The 22,457-nt window shown below is 34.8% G+C and overlaps 1 protein-coding gene across 1 annotated transcript in view; it reads right to left on the bottom strand.

The window, feature by feature from the left end:
- ARMC2 (armadillo repeat containing 2) overlaps positions 1-22,457 on the bottom strand; it is a 95,288-nt gene that overhangs the window by 37,214 nt on the left and 35,617 nt on the right. Inside the window, 7 exon segments of the mRNA XM_042891152.1 lie at positions 1,228-1,403; positions 2,594-2,686; positions 4,170-4,240; positions 17,107-17,314; positions 18,511-18,679; positions 20,614-20,686; positions 21,798-22,018. Of these exon segments, the coding sequence (XP_042747086.1) occupies positions 1,228-1,403; positions 2,594-2,686; positions 4,170-4,240; positions 17,107-17,314; positions 18,511-18,679; positions 20,614-20,686; positions 21,798-21,991 (984 nt within the window). The 5' untranslated portion in view covers positions 21,992-22,018.

Raw genomic sequence — 22,457 nt, 5'->3', positions numbered from 1 at the left:
CCACTGACTCACGAGTGCACGTCTATAAAACTGAGCACTTGTCTACTTCAAATTCTACTAATAATTCAGTCTTACCTTCATATTACTTCTGATCTTACGCCTTAGTTTTAGCATAAATTAAAATTACTTATTTCAATCCCAATACATCTGTCTTAAAAAATAAAAATAAAAAAAAAAATCACTTGACTGTGCCTTTGGATATATCCTGTTCTTTCTGTAGTTTTTTTGGTTGGTTGGTTGGCTGGCTGGCTTTTTTTGTTGATTTTTTTTTAAATGAAAATCGCTAGCTCTATCTTAAAAACCTTATTTTAAGGCATCCACAGTCTCACAATCAAACACTGTGACTCCAGTGAGAATCTAAGTATATCTACCCTAGATATCTTACGCTAGTGTACAGCTCCTTCCACAGTCATGCTGGAAAAACAGTTTATTTCCCTTCTTTTCCAAAATAATTGAAGAGATTTAGCATGTACCTTTCTTCAGTCTACTCTATGTCAGACAAACTTGATGGTCTCTATCAAATGTGCTTTTCAGATCTCTGACATACTTGCAGGCTTCTATTCATTATGTATTTTAAATGACTTCTCTTTGGATATAATTTTTCAGCTTATGTTCATCTCCCTTAATTATCAGCTACATTTAGACCATGTTTCCCTAGCTCGCTTATACAAATATCATACAAAATGATAACAAAGTCCTTAGGAGTGTAATTTAACAAGAGGGCTGCCACTAACATTATCTGACCTTGGAAAATGTCCTTGGCTATTCCAGCTTTCACAAAGAAAGGGACAATTATAATTACTTAATTAAAAAAAAAAAAAAAAAGTTTTAATATTTTCAGATAAATGTGTTTAAAGTCAATATATTATTCAAAATTAAACTTTAATTCCAGATCTAACTTTTTAAATTGTTTCTAAAATCCCAGTATATGTATCTCAGCTTAGGACACCATCTCTTTTCCATGCACAAGGAATATGCCAACCACGCTACACCAACTACCATACTTTGAGTCCCTATTTCCTTTCCCAGATGCAATTTCCCTGCAAAATATAGGCTCCAACAGGTGCCCATCTGAATGAATGGCTGTATTTGTAAGGCAAGAAACTGTAACTAGCATATTGTTAGTTTTAAACACCTTTTATAAGGATGAAATGAAAAGCTAAATATAAGTTGTAATTCACAGTGTTAAGCTTCACATTCTATCAAATAGCATTTTGAAAAACTTACAGACAGAATAATCTTTGCCAGCTTCAGGCAAAGTGGATCTGAATCAATTTCTACAAGTTTATACAATGTCTTCAGAAGCATACTTCTTCTTTTACATCTTTTTCCAAGCATATTTCCTTCATTCAAGACTTGATAGAGTTTGGTGCAAGCCAAACAAAGACTTTCTATGTTGTCTTCTAATTGAAGGGAGTAGGGAAAGAGAGAAAAACACAAAATAATAGTCACTGTCATCTTTTCCAGAGCATCTTAATAGACATAAACACAGGAGAACAAGATAAAGAATGTGTTGCATAAGAACAAAAATAATGCAACCAATAAATCTTCAAAGATGATAACGCAATTCTCAGAAACAATTGTAAGTTGGCCTTTCAAAAAGAAAAGGGGTCAAAAATATGATTTTCTTTAGTTCCAGCCATTTCACAGGAAGGACATGATTCGATTTTACCTCTGAATAACATTTTGCTTACCTATAAAGAACGTGTCACTATGAAAAAGTTTAAAAGTTTAAGAAAGTTCAGCAACTCACATTTCACAGTATCAGCACTAAACAAGGAAAGGTTGAATTGCACAGCTGTTTTCATGTTCTCTGACAGCTGCCTTTTCTACACATCAGTTACAGGTGTCGGAATCCTGCCTTTCTAAGATAACAATATAGATTGGGAATCACTCAGAACTGTACAAGTGTTCCAGACTTATCTACATCTGCAAAATTATGCAAAAAAAAAAATCTAGTCTGTAGCATACTACAATGAATGCTGCTCAAAATACTGTAAAGAATCAAACTTTTATTTGACATTTACTTTTCACTACTTGTAAAAACAACATTACTTCTATATTCTATATAATGTTCATACTGGGAAACTGAAAAAAAAAAAAAAAAAACAACTTTTAAATAAAACTTAAAGATGGATTTCAGGGTTAAGTCTTCCAAGCCTTCTTTAATTAACTCAATTTTGCTTCAGTATTCTGGGTCACTGTACACTTTTCTGAGTCATCTAACACTTTAAGCACAAGGGGAAATTTTCATTGAGAATTCCTCACTTTTCTAAACTTAGTTCAGACTTTCAAATACAGCCCACACTTAAAATAGTGAATCTATGAAGTACTTTATTTTTATAACTATTACCTCATCACTGACTGTTAAATTGGTAGAGCTATGGCCTCTAAAACAAGCTAATTTCATTACACAAGATGTTCTCTTAGCCAGTGTTTTTTATTTTACGCTACTAAGTCACTGAACATATTAAAGCATAAACGACTACATAGTTCAACTACAGTTATTCTTCTGTAAATGAGTAAATGAGTCTTGTGTTTCCTCCAGGAAGTAAAACAGAAAATACATACTTTCAAGAACAGTATTACCCACCACTTTCCAGTTCTTGCAGAATTGGTAGAACCTTCATATGCCAAAAGCTTTTTTCCTCTTCCGATTCATCTATTCTCGTACCATCCTCTAATCCTTCAAAACACATTCAAAACAGAAGTGCATATTCAGTGAAGATTTCAACTTCTACACAAGTAAATAATTACAAACACTTCATTTATCGCTCAGGGGAAAAAAAAAAAAGCAAGCTAAAATTGTCTGATTTTGCTATACTCTGGGTTATTCTACCAATTCAAGCTTTTGTTGTTGCTGTTGTTTACAATTCCTCAAAAACAAGAGTTTTGCACAAAATTAGATGGAGAAATGTTTTGATATATAAAGCTGCCCTATAATCCAGATTTGTTTCTGTTTGCTGACAATGTTTCATTTGACTGATGAACTGGAAGGTAACAACTACATTTACATCACTGTGTTTTTCAGCTTTGTATCTATGTGACAGCTTATTCTGTGTTAAAAACATCCATACTACAGACAGTCCCCTAAGTGTAACAATTTTATCTAGTCCACATGTACAATATTACACTAAAATTGATTAGCTGATACTTTGTTCTCATAGAATCATAGAATGGCCTGGGTTGAAAAGGACCATAATGATCATCTAGTTTCAACCCTCCTGCTATGTCCAGGATTGCCAACCACTACAAGATCGGGTTCAACCGAGAAGTAAGGGAAAAATTCTTACTACTTATTACATTCTGTTAATAACTCTAACCGCCTCACACAACCAGTTTTTAAAATCTTCTTAAGTTCAAGTAAAATACATACTTCTTATTCTTTTGTTACATGTTAGACAGTTTCTAGCACAGCTTGTATTTTGGGAGATAAATAGCAAACTCCTGACATCTGAAATATGCCCTGCCTCCAATAAGCATGACAAAGTTTGAAGTCAAACCATTTCCATTTTTCTTGTCTAACCTCTACCTATGAAATAGTACAAATAAATTATAAGGCTTGTAAATGGAGAAAATAAAGCCTCAAACAGCAACTCCCACTCTAAGTAAATGGAAGAAGAGCACATCACAGCCTTTGTCAGAATGATCCAGAATCACACAACTGCTCAGTTCTAGTAAAACAGTAATAAAGTAACAGTAAAGTAGAAAACTTCAAGTTGTCATATCAGACTCTCAAATATACACTTGAGATGCATGAAACATGTCAGTTCTCAGAAAATATTTAAAATCTGTTCTATAAAAATTAGCAAAATGCATCCCTACAAGGGAATCCAGAATCTTCAGCTAATATAGCAGGACAAAGCTTTGTTAATTTCCAAGTAGCTATGTCAGCTTACACAAAGTGATAGGCTGATGAAGTGTTAATGGAAAACTTTTTGAACGTTGTTCCTGCACACCAACAACACTAAAAATGCAATATATTTAGAAAACCAAATATATTGTTCAGTGAAAAAAAAATATATCTCCAAATCATAATATTTAGATGATGTATGTTTGAATGAAGTTCACATCTGGGAAAAAAAAAAAAAAAAAAAAAAAAAAAAGGATGTAACAAAGAAAAAAAAAGTTTTTGGCCAGAGGCGACTGAAATGCTTTATATGAAATACCTGTTAATCTTGTCTTCCAGTCTATACTCCTTGGCTTTGATGCAACTATGCCATGCTTTTTCATCTGGTTACTAAAAGAAACAACATACATGTACACAGAAAGTACATCAGAATACAATGCCTACTTCACATGCAATACAAGATCTGTGTATTGCTAACTGGAAAATATACATTATCTTTACTAATGTGTTAATTACCTGCTCATTAAAAATGACACATAAAAACAACACTCTCCTGCATGTATTACAGAAAGCTCTTTTAGAATTACTGACTGCTTTACACCACAAGAGGTCACCCTTAAGGAATACAAACTAACACATTTCCACTTGTTACAGTAACACCGAAAGCTAACCAAACTAAACTCTAGAGATTCGATTTTTCATCATCAGTATCATTAACTGAATATGAGCTCAACTAATTTTAAACTGCAGGTTTGTTCATTCACAAGGACAATTGCTTCTTCTGATAGAATTAACACTTCTAAGAAATTCAATTAGAAGAATTTTCAAAGAAACAAACTCCTTGATAGACCTTAATGTAAATTCAGCCTGTGAGCTGTTTCTAACAGTAGAACGGTCACTGGTTTTGTTAGTAAAAGAAACATGCTTTGTTGTATCTCTTTTTTGGTTTGTTTGTTAGTAACACCATGATTCTAGTTGATTATATCATTTGCCTTTGGCCAAAAGAAACTACTACATACATCTTTGATAAATGTATTGTCTGTTTGCCTAAGCACCCAAGTAATACTGATCTACATATATTAGTAAATTTATTATTAATTTACTATTAAAATAGAAATCTTTCCTCCCTTAAGTTATACAGACGAAGACTTTTGTCTTCAGCACATGTTTAATTTAACACTCCTTATTCCATTTATAGTCCATGTACCAACACAACCTGATCCCCTAAATTTCCTTCTAAGGCTAATAGAAGCATGTTAGTAACGTTATTATTTTTATTTTTATTTTTAACCCTTTAACTTAGTTGCTATAAAGCTTAAAGCTAAACTGTTTTTTAAGTGGTTTGCTGGATTGCGGCCTAAATCCTGTCTGCCAGTCCAGACAGAGCTGTAAGTCATCCTATCAACAGATGGAGACAGAATAAAACACAAAGCTCGTGTAAGATCACTTCCCCATCAAAGAGACTGGAAAGCTGACTGCTATCAGTCAAAATTTCCCAAGCAATCATTACAGAGGAACGTTCACTTCATTATGGCCAACGGTGAGTCATGCTTTCCTTTAGAGCATGAATATTAAAGTTCTCTAAAATTCAAATGCTTATACAAACTATCCTGAAATTCCTTCACCTCATGTATGGCAGTCCATAGTCAGCTGAGGAAGCAACACTTGAAAGATGGGGAAAAAAAAAAAAAAGACAAGCACTTGCACACCTAAAACAGACTAATATGTGTAGATACATAGTTTAAGAAACAGTTCTATAGGACATGTTAAATACAATTTAGTGTATTAATACAAATCAACACTTGGTTCCATTTACGTGAGTTGTCCTACAAACCATTCTGAGGTTTTGCTTTCCCTGAAATGAAGACTATAACCTTGGCAAAGGACACCAAGTAAGTATGATAATAATAACTACTTCACTCATCTCATACAGATATACTCAGAAATCAGAATAACAACAATGATATGCAGGCACGGTGACATTACCTGCCTATATGAATACAGATGTCTGAGTTTGCTTTCCTCAGGAAAAAAATAATTATTAAACTTTATCCCATCCGTGTCTCTTCCCCTAAAACATTAATCCATAGAAAGAATCCAAGAAACTTTAACAGAAACAATCCTACAAGTTTTGTAGGATATAAAAAGAGCCGAATAGAAGAGACACTGAAGGAAAGGATGTGATAACCTGAACAATTACCAGATACAGAGTATACATATGGGCAATGCCAGGAAAGACTATATCAATCAAAGTTTGAACTTTGGAGGGCGAAAAAAAATGAGGAAAAAAAGTTTGGTTGGAACCTGTGCTTCCTTACACAGTAGTATCAATAGGTTTACAGACATAGCATGCATAAAAAGGAGATTGCTGCACTGCTGGTATTCACAGAATCACCAAGATTGGAAAAGACCTCAAAGATCAAGTCCAACCATCCACCTACCACCTTTATTTCCACACAAAACCATGTCCCTTAGAACTATGTCTGAATGTTTCTTGAACATCTCCAGGGACAGTGACTTCACCACCTCCCAGGGCAGCCTGTCTATACTCTTGAGAAATGTCCTCATAAATTAATTACCAGGAACTCTCATTATTTGCAGAAAGAGAATACCCTGAATATATACATAAATGCTATACATTAAAACTAGTGGGCCTGTTTATCTTCAGGGAGTATGTACAATTCATGAGTTTCGTGAGAGTACAAAATCTCTTATATGTATCTTTACCATGCTGTCAACTCCATTTTAGTCAGAGACTTTTGCTTCTTTGTTATCTTTCTACTTTCATGTAAGATTGAAACTTAAGTAGCAAGATCTTGTTAAGAACTTTGCAGTTAAAATGTAATCAACCTACTCTAAGAAATAAGTTACCTAATATTGAAGGGAACTGGCTTGTCAAGAGAGTGGTTGCCTTGGAAACAAAGTCAATTGGCAGAAATCTGATCAGCTGAGAAGGAACTCATCAAGGAAATCAACTGACAGACTCTGATGATTTACAGAAGAGAAATAACTTGACAACTGGTTCATCTCTATCCCTCTCATACAAGGGAGATGATAGCATTCCCTACAAGGGACATTGCTTTCTTGAATGTACTCAGACTATGATGACTTCCAAAAAGAACATGAGTGAGAACTGCAGCAGTATTTTTCCTCTGTAGAACAATATATATTGAATTGAAAGCAGCATTCATTCAGAAACCACCTTTATACATTTGCTTGCTCTAACTATGATGATTGTTTTCCATTTTTAATCAAGGAAATTAAGATGAATTATCAACTTACGTGATCTGGAAGATAACTAGATTCCACAGAGCACCCTTTAACTTTGCATTTATAAGCATCTTTTGTTATGAATTCTATGTGACTGCATAAGAATAACTCTTAAGAGGCAGGAGGTGTGTGAAGATTTCAAAAGAACCGAACTGCTTTCCACTGACAAAAACTGAAGAAATTAACATGCAAGGAGTTTCTGGAGACTAACAAACAAAACAACATTTTCCCTCCCTCAGCTCCATACAGAACATTCAAAATATTAGTAAATCTCAAACATCAGCAACATTTAGTCCAGAAAAGGCAACTTAGAAGACAGCTTGGAAAGACAAACACTACACTGTCTGCTGAAGGTGCCATCTGCAGAATATACAGTAACACTAAAATTTACATGCATTTTACACACACGTTATAAAAATATGAAACAAAACATTGTCTAGTTTGTCCAAAAGCTCATCTTCAACTACTTTTTATAGTATACAAAAAGACATCATAAAACTTGTAAGTATGGACACTCACAGGTAGACCTCTTTAGAAGTTCTTTCCTGATAATAAGCCCTAGTCTATGTTGCTGCCACATGAAAGATCTCTTATCACCCACATACTTTCATTGGCCTCCATGCTAACTTACAGTAACCAAAACCTTGTCTTCAAATATCTAGAAGAAAATCAAACTTTTCTTAAGCTCTGAAAGTAGAATAGGCAATGAAATAAGATGCAGACTGTTTATACATAAGTAAAAGCACTAAACAAACATACGTTGAATGCACTGGGAAGTCAGACTTGATACAGCTACATCCAAAATCAAGGATTCTTGGTTCTCAGTAATAAGAACAGATTCAGAACAATGCTAAGCAGATCCTGGCAGACTATTCAGGCAAGCCAGAGGTATCAAAAGGGTTACAAAGCACAAAGGGAATCCTGCCAGAGTAGATCACAGCTGTCTCCCCCAATAATGGGAAATCCTGAAACAATTATGCCATTTAAGAAAGACTGTTTGACATGTTACTGACCTATCTGTTCAGGGAGAGATTACATGTACACTATAATTTAGGTTTATTTTTAATGCTAGCAGTATACAGGACAACATATCTTCTACTGACAAAGATCATTTAAGTACTTAAGCAAGTCTACATTTCCCTTTCAACTAAAGATTCCAAATTTCTGTATGGGCTATAAATGGAAAAACTGTAAGAATATGCTGTGAAAGTAATACAAAACCAGTAAGTTATTAATAAGAACATCCATGGGTAAGTAAACTAGTTTTCTTCTTTTGAGCGCCTGTCATTCTGTGTGTGATTTCATAAAAGGAGTCATATTGTGATGATTTTCACAGGCATAAAAAATACAATCTGGAATAGCATCTCAGTCTTTGAGTCTTCATTCAGCTGGACAACATTACACTGTGAAGCTTCAGAAAGATCACACTGCCTATTAAAATATGAACAGAACAACAGAACTTCTTGACAGCCATGCAGAACTCATCCACAGGCATGCAGTTACTTGCACTGTGATTGAAAAGACTTAGCTAAAATCAGGAGGGTGGAGGGGAGATGGAAGAGCTCTTATCATACAAATCAACAATAAATTTCCCTGGTCGAAAAGCATTTTTCCTAGTACAAATCAACAGCAGCCATAAAGTCTTTTTGAAAATGTTTGTGTCGACTACATAGGAAGAAATAATGCTACATCTAACGTCTAACACTTGCTAAGTAGATCTAATTGTGGAAAATATGGCCTACGGAAACACCTCACAGACAAATAGCTTTGGTAAACTCAACTCTCTGAAAAATAAACTCTTTGATACTCTCCTATAGAAAAATACAAAGCCAGTAAAAAAAAGTAGTCTTGTCCTTAAAGAAAACGAAAGGACCTGCTGTAAGAACCTGAAACTCTTCTGCTCCCCTATCCAATGATAAAGGCATACGTTCTTGCACAGGCTAAGAATAAAGGCTCTCCTATGTTCACAGCAGACCGAAGTACTTCTGCACAATCAGAAATGAGAGACAGGGAGCTTGGTGCATACAAGTGCTTTGAAAAGACATCTTGAATCAAGGGAAGGGTTCTGTGTCTCCAAACTTAAAGATACACGAGGTCCTAAAAACCAACAGGATAGATTATGTTAGCACCAAATGTAAACCACATCTTGCCACATCTTACCTTTAATAATTTACTGAGTAAGAGGAACTGGAATTATTCAGGAGACACACACAGGTTTCCCTTACTAGACAATAGGAAACTCCCTCCAAGAACTTCTTTGTTGATGTGTATAACAAGCAGAATATCAGGATACTCAGGTTCTAAAAAAAATACTTCAATGTCACTGTAGACCTACCATAGACGATCCACCAATTTTAAACACCTGATATTCCCCACCCCCACAAACTGTACAAACCTCCAAGAAAAACACTGCTGAAAAATGAATTCTTTATGTTATCCATGCACAGCACTTGCAGATATGAAACACAGCACTGGTATTTTTTATCAGTATTAGAAATAAACAATGCATATATCTGACATAATTTCCTGCTTAGCCACGGTACACTGACAGAAAAACTGAATGCTTCTATCAGATAAGGAGCTTAAGCCTTCAAAACACAAAAATGTTCCCCCTTTATCCTAGAGGAAGGGTAACTTTTTTAAGGCTTCTGGATGTCAGGAAAAATTAAAGGGCTACAGCTGTACAAAACACTAAATCAACAGTCGCAAATTTGACTCAGAAGAGATGCTACAAATTTTACTGAGTAAACATTAAGAAAACAAGCAACTCAGAAGCGTTTGTGTGTGCTATATGTTTATTTCACACACGGCTCAGTCACACTAGCTATGAACAATACAGCCCATCTGTGCTAGAATATTCATTAAATCAAAAAGTTATCTCAAGGCAGAAATGGGTTAGACACTGAACAGTCCAACACTGCTCTTAGAGCTGTTGATGTTTATAGGGAAACTAAGTACTGAGTCCTGCGTGTTTTCCCCAAGATTCAATAAAGATGCACCACTTAAAGTTATACTGAACATCTAACTTCCACTGGGGTAATTATAGTTTGCAAGCCAACTATTCAAGATCGTTATCCTTGCTTCTTTTAGATATACAATTAGAAAAGCTATCCACTATAAAAACAACAACAAAAAAACATCAAAAAATACCAACCAGACACTTCTAATGTGAGTGCTTCATGAAGACAATGGTAACTTAGAGGTTAAGATGCAGTTTTCCCATTGCAACGGAAATTATGGCTGCTAAAATTTCACATTTTGAGTTTGAAGCAAAACTACTCAAATCACTCGGATAGAAAAGCAGTAGTCAGGAGGACTAGACCAGAAAATTATACAAGGGGACCAATGTGGGCACTCAATATTCCAGCAATAGAGCACCGATTAACATCCATAGTTCAACTCAAATTTCACACCAGCTGAAAAACAATCAGAATTTGACACCCTGGGGAAAAAATAAATAAATTAATTAAAACAAAAACAAAAACACACTAAAGGAAAACAAACAACAACAAAACAAGACAACACAGCACCACACACCAAGGCTCTCAATTTTGCTTGATCAAGACTCAAACACACACTCTACTTGAAGCCTTCTAATAAAAACAGGTGTACTCCACAGTGAGATCAATCATCTAAACATTGTGAATATTACAGATAAAAAATGGACCAGAAATTCAGCCTGTCTCTCCAGCCATCTAGCCTGCTGTAATTCTTGTCTTAACACAAAGATGGCCTTACAATGTTTTAAAAAAGCATTCAAGAAAAAAAAATAATAATAAAACAACCTGAAAGGTAAGACCAGTTACATAGGTACTTAAGAAACTATTCAGATGATACATGTAAAAAAACCTGCATGTTATTATGCAAATGTTGTTCACTAAAAAATCCAATTGATATTTTGAAACTAAGCAACTAATAGGAATTGTTTTTATCTTTTGGCAGAATCAGAAAAAAAAATATTTTGCTTTACTGTTCATTCTGATAGCAAAAATTCCCACGTGCCAACTAATATTTGCATTTCCTATCAATCTATTTATTATCACTTAATTATACTATCCAGATATTTTATGTTGCTAAAAGTTTTCCGTCTTGTCACTCATTGATTGGAGAGGGAATATGGTTTTCAACTTGTTTTATTTTAAACAAGGTGATTTCCTCCTGACCCATAACATAGTACCTAAAAGACTTTATACAAAGTGCTACTTCACTGAGCTACTTATAAGAACGTATTTCTATTTAGCTCAACTACTAAACTTTCTGTGATGTCACCTCAGGAGACAAACACTGTAGATAGAAACACAATATGCCTCGAAGAAAAAAAGAATAACAGCCCAATTTTTAAAGACTACTTTTCTTTTAGTAAACATAAAGGAGACAATGTACTACTTGCAGACAGCTAAAATAAGCATAATTCAGAGTATTAAACCAATTAGATAAATCTCCAATCAGTCCTGTTTCTTGGTTACGATTTTCAAGTGCATATAAATAATTGAAAAAGTGTACTTGATGATACAAATGTCCTGAAATTATTTTACCACCAGAAAAGACAAAAGAAGAAAAGGAGTGAAAACTGTAACTGAGATTCTGATACCATTGATAAAAGATAATAGTACAAAGGTAACATAATTTGCAAGAGTGTGTCAACAAATAGGCCAACTATATTCTGAGTCATCCTGAAGATGAACAAATAACAATTCTTCTATAAAAACAATCATGAGCACAGTCCATTACTTACGACAGCTCCAGCAATAAAAAGAATACAGCATTCTGTTTATACAGACTATTAAAGAACCTCGTGTACGTGTTAAATAGTATGGTTTACAAGAATAAGAGAAGATGATTAAAACACTTTCTCCTTGACTTCCTTATTCTTCACAGTCTTTGCATTTTATACCTAATATAAAAAATACCCTTAACAGTACCTATTTGTGGAAGAGTATCTTTAGGCAAGCAGATAACTGATAGATGAATTACAATCTTAAAAAAAAAAAAAAAACAACACCTAAAATAAAAGCCTAAATATATTTCAGTTCGAAAAGCATGGCATCTTCATCTATCTTACTTGAATCTTGCATAAGCATTCTTATTCTAAAGAAAATGTCAATCTAAATTCATTACTATTAAAACCTTACCTAGACTATGAATTGCCCTTCCTTCTTGACTCCTTCCATGGCACACCCTTCCACTCTGGCAACTCAATTTCAATTAGTAATAAGGGCTCTCAAGACCTAGGTTTCCCAAAAGTGGAGACTAATAACCTTACTCCGAATTTAAGGGCTAGAGTGGAAAGACTAGGCAGTAAAAACAAGCCTCAGCTCCACTTGTTCATGAGTCAATATCACAGGTAACTGCTGCTTCATGCTCTTTTCTTCAGCAGTCTATACAATTTCTACTCTGAAAAAAAGAGCTTTTCATTTTCAATTTTCTCTCAACATCTTCTAAAGCTATATAAAAACAGACACCTTCTTGAAGGAGGAAGCATTACACTTTCTTTGTCAAACACTTGAGAAATTCCTGTGAAAATTTTTGCACCACTTTATTATTTCCTTCTTAAATGGTCTTAACAGCCAATGGAACTGAAGCACAACTAGAAAAAGACTGTCTAGGAGTAGAGTGGTTTCCTGTTTCCATGTCTTCATAAGAACACAAAAAGTTGAGGACAGACATAATGAGAAAAGACAAATCCTAAAGGAAGTCTAGATAATCTGCAGCAATATCAGCTAAACTATACCACAATCTGATATTCATACAATGCCGTTAATTCAAAAAATTCAAACAGAGCAAAACAGATTTCTTTCCTGAAAGAAGCATCCATTCTATCTCCTTAGAATTCCTCTTCCTTGAGGACAAAAGAAAAGAATATTTTAAAGCCAGTTCAAGTTATCAGATAGAAATTACTTCCAAAATTCATTTGTCTACAAGTTTGTTTGTTTGTTTTTCTACTAAAGCTTACAAGAACTCTAAAAAGCACAAAAAAGAGAAACTAATCATGTAGAAGAAGTTGTTGAACACTTTAGGACTGTGTCAAACACATACTCACTAAGGACAGTGATGCTGATAGAAAATAAAGCATACTACATCGTCCTTACAGCACCATCTAATCCTTTTGTAGATGTTTATAGAAATCTTTAATTAATAGAAGCACAGATCAGGCCACTTGGAAGTAAACTGTTTGTCACCAAGCTCTTCCTCGCTGAAGGCGTCTGTGTTTCTAAGGAGCCCTGAAATGTCATCTAAGCTTTCAGAATATTGAGAAATTGGAGGAGGAGGAAAAAAATATTCGTCTTTTCTCAGGATGGAAACAGTTGGTCAGCAAATCTGCCATTCCCAGTGACACTTGCATTGAAATATTTGAATGCAGAAAGCATTTTATAAGTTTCATCCCCGTAGCAATCACAATAGATGGCAAGACACAATGCCTGGATAAAGATATAAACAAAACTCAGCTTCCTTATGATTGTCAGAAGTTCCTCCTTACTTTCCAGAGGCAACACATCAAAACATTCAGATCTGCTTAAATTAATATACCTTTTCTATTATAACTAGATGTTTATTTAAAAAAACATTACTGTAAACTAAATGGCAAATAACTGTTCCCTAAGAAGTCTTGAGGTTACTCATTTGTCATTGTTGTTTGTTTAAAGCCCCTTTATAAAGTGACTTCATCAGTGCTGCTGCTTCTTTCCACCAGCCCTTGGGACAAAAGAATTTGAGATGGAAAGTGAACAATCCTCTTGCTTGAACAAAGCACTTCCTGCTTGTTCCCTTTGAAATAAATGTAATAGCACTAATAAAAGGGATCTGCCATACTATTTGTGCATGCTTTACAGTTTCATTATTAACACAAAAACAACTATTAGAAAAAATATTTTGGTACATATATAGGAGAAGCAGGCAAAGCCTAATGAGGAGTCTCAGACACCTTTTCCTGTATTTCCTCATGCTTAATTCCTGCAAGGGTTTGTAAATCACCAGGATATAGAATTGTGGCTTACACAACTGCTTAAAAGGAAGGATGACATTAAAGTCATCCATATTAAAGTTTTCACATTTCTGTAAGTTCAGTCTGCTCCTGAATATAACGTGCAATATATCATTTAACTTCGTACAAGATGATTTAAGTATGTATGACACAGAAATAGCTGTAATTTAATCACAGCTATCATCTCGTAGATATAATGTTCTATTGAGAAAGAACACCAAAACTCCATTGCAATGATCCCTCTATGGTAATGGAACCTTGTCGATACAATTTGTATCCAGAAGAAACTCCAGGAAACATACTGAAGGACAGATTTGCAATAGCTTTCAACTGCTCTGTCAGATGAAGAATGATATCTCTGAACTGAGAAAAGGATATAGATCAAAGTCTGCCTGGCTCATGTAGTATCCTGTGAGTACTGAACTAATGCGTTTATTGGTGTAAGTCTTAGTAATGACTTCAAATGTATGAGAGCAGCTAAGATTACCTAGAGCCAATCCATCATACAACAGCGTGAACTGCTTGGGCTGATATAGTTGGGAAAACAGCCTGAGGGATATCTGTACTTTACTAAAGGAAAAGCACCTGGTATTATTTTCACACACACTGTAGTATTGCAGGTATTCTGGTATTCAAAACCATATGGGTTCCTAAATATTCTTAGTGACCTCCAGCACAGGGGTATAAGCTGCACAGGCAGATCTCTTAGGCTGCATTGGCAAAAATTATCTTCTCAAGTACAGATAGCATGCACACCCAAAACACAGACCCTGTGTTCAACACAGAAAAGATAGAAGAATGTTACGATATTCTTCTGTTTTGAAGAAAACAGATTTGGAAAAATCTTAGAACAGGATTCGAAAACATTTTTCTGTATTTGATATCTGTGTAGTTGAAGTAATGTTTTAGATTCAACTACCTTTAGTATTATTCTCCCTAGTTTGAACAAATACATGACAAGCTAGAAGCATTAGAAGTCCACTTGTTATGGTTAGAATCATTAGCGTCCTAACTATAATTATGTGAGAAAATTACATAATAAGTCATAAGGAAATTAAGCAAGTGGAGCTTATGAAAAATGAACACTGATAACCTATCCTTCAAATGCGCATAAGGATATTTGAAGAACTGAAAACAGCATTTTCCTCTTTCTATTTTTTTCTGTGTTCTTAAAATTCTCTTACACTGAGAATCTGAACTGAAAGTGGCCATAAGACTGGATGTTGCAATAAGCAAACTTGTCAGCAACAGGCCTTTTTTGCCAACTCACAAAAATACTTCAAAACAGAAGTCAATAATTCTCTTAAACTATTTTCAAAGTAAAAATCACAACGTTTTGTGCTTCGAGTTACTGGAAAACAGTGATTATGACACACAATGCCCTACAAAATGGGTAACTGTGAAAAGCACAAATAGCAAAAAATCCAAACCAAAAACATGTGGAGCTCTCAAGCTTATAGAGACAAGCGCATACCTTATGAACAGATAGAAGGAACGCACAATGAGCTCTAAGTTACCTATTTAAGCAGACATTCAATATTTAAAATTAAGACTCAGAAGAAAGGTCATTCTCTCCAGTTTGTAAAAGTAGCAAATGACCTTTTCTTATTAGAGATGCTTGGACACCATTAAGTAACTATCTGTTTCAACTGCTGTACCAAATTACTTCATGCCACGGTTTTACTAAGTAAAAGTCAAATTACAGTAACTTATGTAGTGTGATAATTCATACAGTCTTTAGCTAGAAAGTCCTTCGGGTCACTGATCTTAATGAGAGAAAATGATTTCACACCAAAGCTTTCTTTGAGTTTTACATTTATTCACTCATGGTTTTTCCATCTCTGAGCTTTGATCCTTCTCCCTCCCCTTACAATCATGAAACTTCTTGTTTGCTCCTTCTTTTAGAATCTTTTTTTTCTAATTTTGCTTTCAATTTAATATAAAAGAAGAGCATTATGATAGCTCTGTTACATATCAGTTCCTAAAACACCTTCAGCAGACAACACGTTCTAAAGTATTTGATATCATCATCAAGTAAATTAATGAAAGGCTTTTTCTTTTAGAACTTTAAGAAAATTCTCCTTAATATAGAAGATGCATTAGAATATCCAGAAAAATAATTTCTTCATAAGCCTAATAATGAGCTAGAAAGAAGATATTTACTGGTAAACATTTATTTGAAACAGTGAACAATTGTTTATGGGATGTGTTATGGGACGTGTTACAAAGTTTAAGTGTTATTTATTCTTTACTTTAGAGATTGTTAGATCTGTCAATATTATTCACAGCTGTCTGCCCAGCTACTATTGCAGCAATCGATACATCTACTGATCACAAAGTGCAACGTTCCACCCTGTGCAAGAGCTCAGATCTGAGTTAAAGAAAGAAAAAAAAAGACTTCTGAATTGCAGAATGGATATAATCTAGGTTCAATAAAATCAGACTAAATGCACATAAATCTCATTAATCTGTTACAGCTGCTTGATCACAGAAAAAAAAAAGATTTTAAAAAAATTCAAAGCTCACAAAATATAAAAATCTGCCTGCATTTCCAATGAGTCTAAGCTTATTTTTTATGTATGAACAAATATCCTCAAAGCCAGAACTGAAATCTTACCTCTACTCATCAACAGAGATGAGGCAAGAACATGTAGTATCTTAAAACAACAGGCTTGAACTAGGAAAAAAATAATTGAATTTAAACTCGAGTATTTTAAATGCAATTACTAGAAGAGTTAGTTTTGAGATGATGATGATGATGAAAAAAATAAAAAGTTTTTGTAAATAAAGCAACTGCCTATCTACAATTTTTGGACAAATCAGTCTTTTGACTATAAAAACTTAAGAATATTTTGTCTAGTGATGTGAACAAAGTTTTGTCTTAATGTTTTAGTGCTACCTTAAAATTCCATCAATTCTAAACATTTTGATACTCACACAATAGAGTGACTAGAAAGAAAGGTTGTGTGGAAATAGCACGTTACCATACTCAAACAATACTGACCTTTCACCTTTTAGCTGAAATAAAAGTTTTCCTGCTGTGCCTTTTAGAACATCTTCCCTTTCCGGTTTACCACTATGCTCATTACAAATTAATTGCCTGCTTTTGTAATTAAATGGTGTGTATGCCCTTTGCTCTGCTAAGCAGTTATCATTAGTTCCATGAAGACTACTCATCATAGCTGGTTCTTCACAATCAAGCTTCTCTTCATCTGAAACAGACAAAGAAAATATATTTTGTAGGAGTGTTCTTACACAATAAATACACAGGAGGGAGCTCAAAATGAACTACTTGTTTCTCATGTTATAGTATCAAAATTTTCTCGCATCACTTTGAAAAGTGAGAGCACTTGAGACTATTTTCAGCAAAGCATTCAAAGTATTTTTATGAACATCACTCCTTTAAGGTTTAACTTTATTTTTACTTTATGTTTTCAATCTTTCAACTTTTTTTATTTCCCCTTTACAGACTGGAGGATTGTACCTCATAAAAGAAGTGATTATTTTTCAGGATCTAAATACTATGAAGGCAAGTAAAAGGTAACTGGCAATCCTGTACCTCAGTATCTACCCGTAATGAAAAGAAACGGAAGAAATCAAATGCTACATAAACATTTACAGGACACCAGAATGACCAAAGGAGGCAATAAGAGGTATAGCTACATTAGGTTCTCAACTTCTTCATCAATATATCAGGGCTAATGGACCTTCTAAAAGAGGTACACAGTAGCACAGTAAAATTTAATACTTTTTGCATAAGACTTATTTTGCAGTAAGATTTTAAAAGTGATATTCAATTTATCATATAAAGTAACAATCCCAGGCAATGGAAGAATTATCATTTTTGTAAACGAGTCTTCATTAAAGACAGAGCTCTAGCACATTCCATAATGAGTTTGCATGCAGGAAATCAAGATCACAAAAGTAATTTTCTTGCAGACAGAAAATGACTTAAGCAACATGTTTAGTGACCTTTATTAAGTCTCCGCTAATGAAACTTAACACTAAATATGATGTAGCTGGAGACCTGTCAAGACTTATTACCCTTATTTACTCTTCCTTTTACGCTCAAGAATCCATCAAAGAATCTCCTTTAAAGACGCCATCTCGTTATCTCTTTAAATATTTCAGCATTTACTCATCATTTAACCCACTGAAGAAAACTTTCAGGAAAAAGCCTCAATTACTTAAAAACCTATAGGAAAAAAGAGGCGTCTGAGAGTCTTCCAACTTATTTTCAGAAATGAAATCCAGTACCATTTTTGGAAATCATTTTCAGGACTGGCTTGAAGCCATTCAGTATTTTTAAAAATTTACTCTGAAAGGAGTGGACGGTTCTTTAATATGATAATTAATACGATATCAAAACACATCACATAGTTGTATTTGTAGGAAGTAAGATTCTTACGGTGATCCAGTGGAGCCATTTTAGCAGGAAAGGCATCTCCCTGAGAAGTTCTTCTGAATAACTGTGCCCTAGCGTTGCTGATTTTCCTAATCTCTGCAGCATCCACAGCAGGCTTTGGAAGGGAAACAGAAGAATCTTCATCCTTAGATGAAATTACTAGCATTGGCTTCTGTCATAAAGATAAAAGAAATTTTTGATAAAAACACTATTTCATTTTTTTTTGTTTAAGCAAAACATAAAATATATATATATATATACATGAAAAGAGGTATATTCAGAATAGAATAGTAAGAGTTACACAGGTTTACTCGAGAAGAAAACTCATCTAAAATCTGAAGATAACATTGCACTGAAAAAGCTGGAGCACTTCTACTAATATCACCCCAGAAAGCCATTTAAAAGCAAACACCTGGGGATGCAAAAAAACCCAGAAACTAACCAGCTAACCTAAGCTGTTCAGTAGAGTAACTAAAACTTGAAATTCTTTCCCTCAGAAATACTCATTTAACATTATCTGCAGTGTGCAATTCTAGAGACAAATCCCTTCTTTATGATTTCTTTTTGAGAGCTAAAGTAGCATTTCCAAAACACTTCAAACATGTTCCTATCCCATATACCACTTCCTATCACACTGTGACAAGTCATATAGATCCAGAAACGTGCAAGTTCTCATTTTATTCAGGTCAGTATCTTGCATCTTAGAGTATATGAACACCACTCTAAACATCTAGAATTTTCTTCATGCTTTACATAAATATATTACCATTCAATACTTGGGTTTTCTTTTTTTTTCCCTTCAATAAAGAATCCATTTGAAAGTTTTCAGTTTAACCCTCAGGAGCTTAAGTGAAGAGAGCCCAAGAGGTGAGACCCCACAGCCACCGCAACTACAACAAGCTCTGTATTTACAGTGTATGAAAAAGACAGCTTAACTACTGATAAGATCAATGCAAAAAGCCTTCCTTTTTTCCACCCACTCGCACACAAACTAAACAAAAATTTAATACCAGTGTTTAAATCTGAATTTAAATACACTTCTTCTACAAGTAGGTATGGTATTTTTAATCTTATTGATGTAAACACTCTATTTATCAAAATTACTAAGATGACATTTCTTGGAAATTGTTGAGGATTTTTTTCCTACTTTCCCATGAAACATCACATTTAGAATACCACCTAAGAAATGATATATACAGCAAGCATACTTCATTGTTTTAGCACGCTTTCTTCTTCTGGACATGGAACAAACAATTGTGACAATACTATATTTCTTTTGAATCTTACCAAGCAGGAGACTCCACTACCTCTCTGGGCAATCTCTGCCAGCGCTCTGTCACCTGCCCAGCACAGAAATGCTTTCTGATGTTCAGAGGAATCCTTCTGTGTTTCAGTTTGTGCCCGCTGCCTCTTGTTCTGGCACCAGTGCTACTGAACATGGCTGAGAAAAGCCTGGCTCTGTCCACTTTGCACCCTACCCTTCAGCTATTTATACACATTGATGGAAGCCGGCTGAGCCTTCTCTACAGTGAACTGTTTCATCACTCTCAACCTTTTCTTACAGGAGAGGTGCTTCAGTCCCTTCATTGTATCTGTGGGTTTAACTGGACCAACTCTTCAGAGGCTCTGTACCACTGTTTTACTGAGGAGCCTAGAACTGGACCAAACACTCCAGGTGCAGTCTTGCTAGCGCTGAACAGAGGGGAAGGACCAGCTCCCTCAATCTGCCAGCAACATCCTTCTTAAAGCAGACCAGAATGCTACTCAGCAAGGGCACATTGTTGACTCATATTGATGCTTGTGACCTTCTGTATTTCAGTAATCTTAAGTGAGAAAGCTGACTACAGTTTCCATCTTCTAATTCTTGTTAATGTCACTTATAATTTTGATGCAATACAGTAATATTGGTATAGTTGACATTATTTCCAGCTTCATTTTTAAAAAAAATGACAAAGCTGACTTTCTAAGTTTCAGACTAATATTCTAACAGACTTTTCTTCTCTCCAATCTATTTCAACAATATCAAACTCCAGAATTACATTGCACTGCATAAATTCTTACATATTTTATGTCAGCATTGCATAGAGTTACATCCAGAGTACTCACATAATCCAATGGGCTGAGACGAACACCAGAAGCAGGTCTTGATTCAGCCAAATCAAAACTGGAAGTATGAAGACTAGGATAAAGAAATTAATCATAAATTAATAAAGCAGATGCATGCTTGCCACAGTACAGTTTATTTCATACATATCTGTAACAGTTCTCCAATATATGCCTAACTTCATGTAAAAACACGACTGTGGTTAGCACCCAAGCTATCTGACATAAGCTGCAGAAGCTGCAGGGCAGAAAACTCAGGTTTGTACAGGCATGAGCACACGCCTTGCTGTAGCACATGCAGAACAAGCATGGATGCCAGCCTGAGCTATCTTATTACTTGACCATCAATGAACAGCCAAGTCACTCTCAGGTTCTTATGTAAGGGTACACTATGTAACAAGAAACATAAGATGTAGAGTGCCTGAACACGGTATGGCCACTGACTGACTTGTATCACAATTCAGACATGGTTTAGCATCATTTCTGGCATGCCTCACACATAACATTACAAATAGAGCTGATATATCCTCCATACAGCTATTAAATAATTGCCATACAAGGAAAGTTAAAAAATGAGTGGGGAGACAGATTTAAAGAAAAAAAAGAGAGAGAAAGAAGGGGAGAAAATATTAAAGATCATATCCAAAGCCCAACATACAAGAGTTTTTTCTTCTGTAAAAAAGACAGAGACCTATTGCATTCTGTGAATCATGTTAGGTGCTAAAGTCATACATAGATTTGAAAGAAATACTTCAGTACAAAAAATTCTGTTTAAAGGTAAGCACTTTTTAATTTCAAGAACTATAATTTTGTATTTAAGAGATCTGAGAAAGTGCTGAAACACAAACAGTTTATGATGAAATAAACACGCTTTCTCAGTTTCTAGAGAAAAATATAAAGGTTATTCAATTTTTAAAATATTGTCTTAAAAAGAAAGGTGTGTTACAGACCATATTTTTTACACTATTCTCTGCATACAAAACTATTCTAACAACTGCTTCTGGTAGCTCTAATCCACAGGAACTTCTGGGACATGCAGATTAACACCAACAGTAAGCATCATTAGAAAAAGGCAAAGGATGCGATTAGAAATACAGATTAACACAGGAGAAAAATCACCAGAAACATAATTACAGGTTCAAATCATGCTGCTAAAGGATGTTTGAAAAATCTTAAAGTCACAGTACCTAAAAACTGAAGGAGGTCTATTTTGAGGAGCCCGTGAAGATCCAGATCCAAAAAGTTTCCTTTGATCCTCTGCAGGCGTAAATGGCCTCTGAGTTCTTAGCGTTCGTAGAACACTTCTGGCTTCATTTATAATCTCAGAACTGGTCTTCTGCTTTGACACTGGAAGTCTGTAGAACGGCTCTGGCTTTTCCATGTTTCATTCTTTGAAGCTCGCCTTAGTCTGTAAAGTAATGTACAGGAAGAAGACAAAACAACATGTGAAGGCAGAGAATCCAATGGAACTTTTAAGTTACAAAATATTAATATATATTAATATTTCTTCTACCTTAAGGTATTACAAAAAAAAAAAAAAAAACATCAGAGAATAAAAAGTGGTGAAAAATAAGGGAAAATAAGCAGTTATTGGCTCTATGTTTTCCTCCTTTATTCTCAGTTTTGCAGGAAAATGCAGAAGCAGAGCAGAAAGCATCTGACAGAATCACAGAATCACAGAATCACCTGGGTTGGAAGGGACCTCAAGGATCATGTAGTTCCAACCCCCCTGCCTAGCAGGGCCACCAAACATACACATTTAGATCAGGTTGCCCAGGACCCCGTCCAACCTGGCCTTAAACACGTCCAAGGACGGGGCATCCACAACCTCCCTGGGCAGCCCGTTC

This window comes from Lagopus leucura, unplaced genomic scaffold (genome assembly GCF_019238085.1).
Source record: "Lagopus leucura isolate 7727_CA_CO unplaced genomic scaffold, USGS_WTPT01 Super-Scaffold_73, whole genome shotgun sequence".
In the NCBI taxonomy this organism is placed as follows: Eukaryota; Metazoa; Chordata; class Aves; order Galliformes; family Phasianidae; genus Lagopus; species Lagopus leucura.
This window is presented reverse-complemented; position numbering and strand designations above follow the sequence as displayed.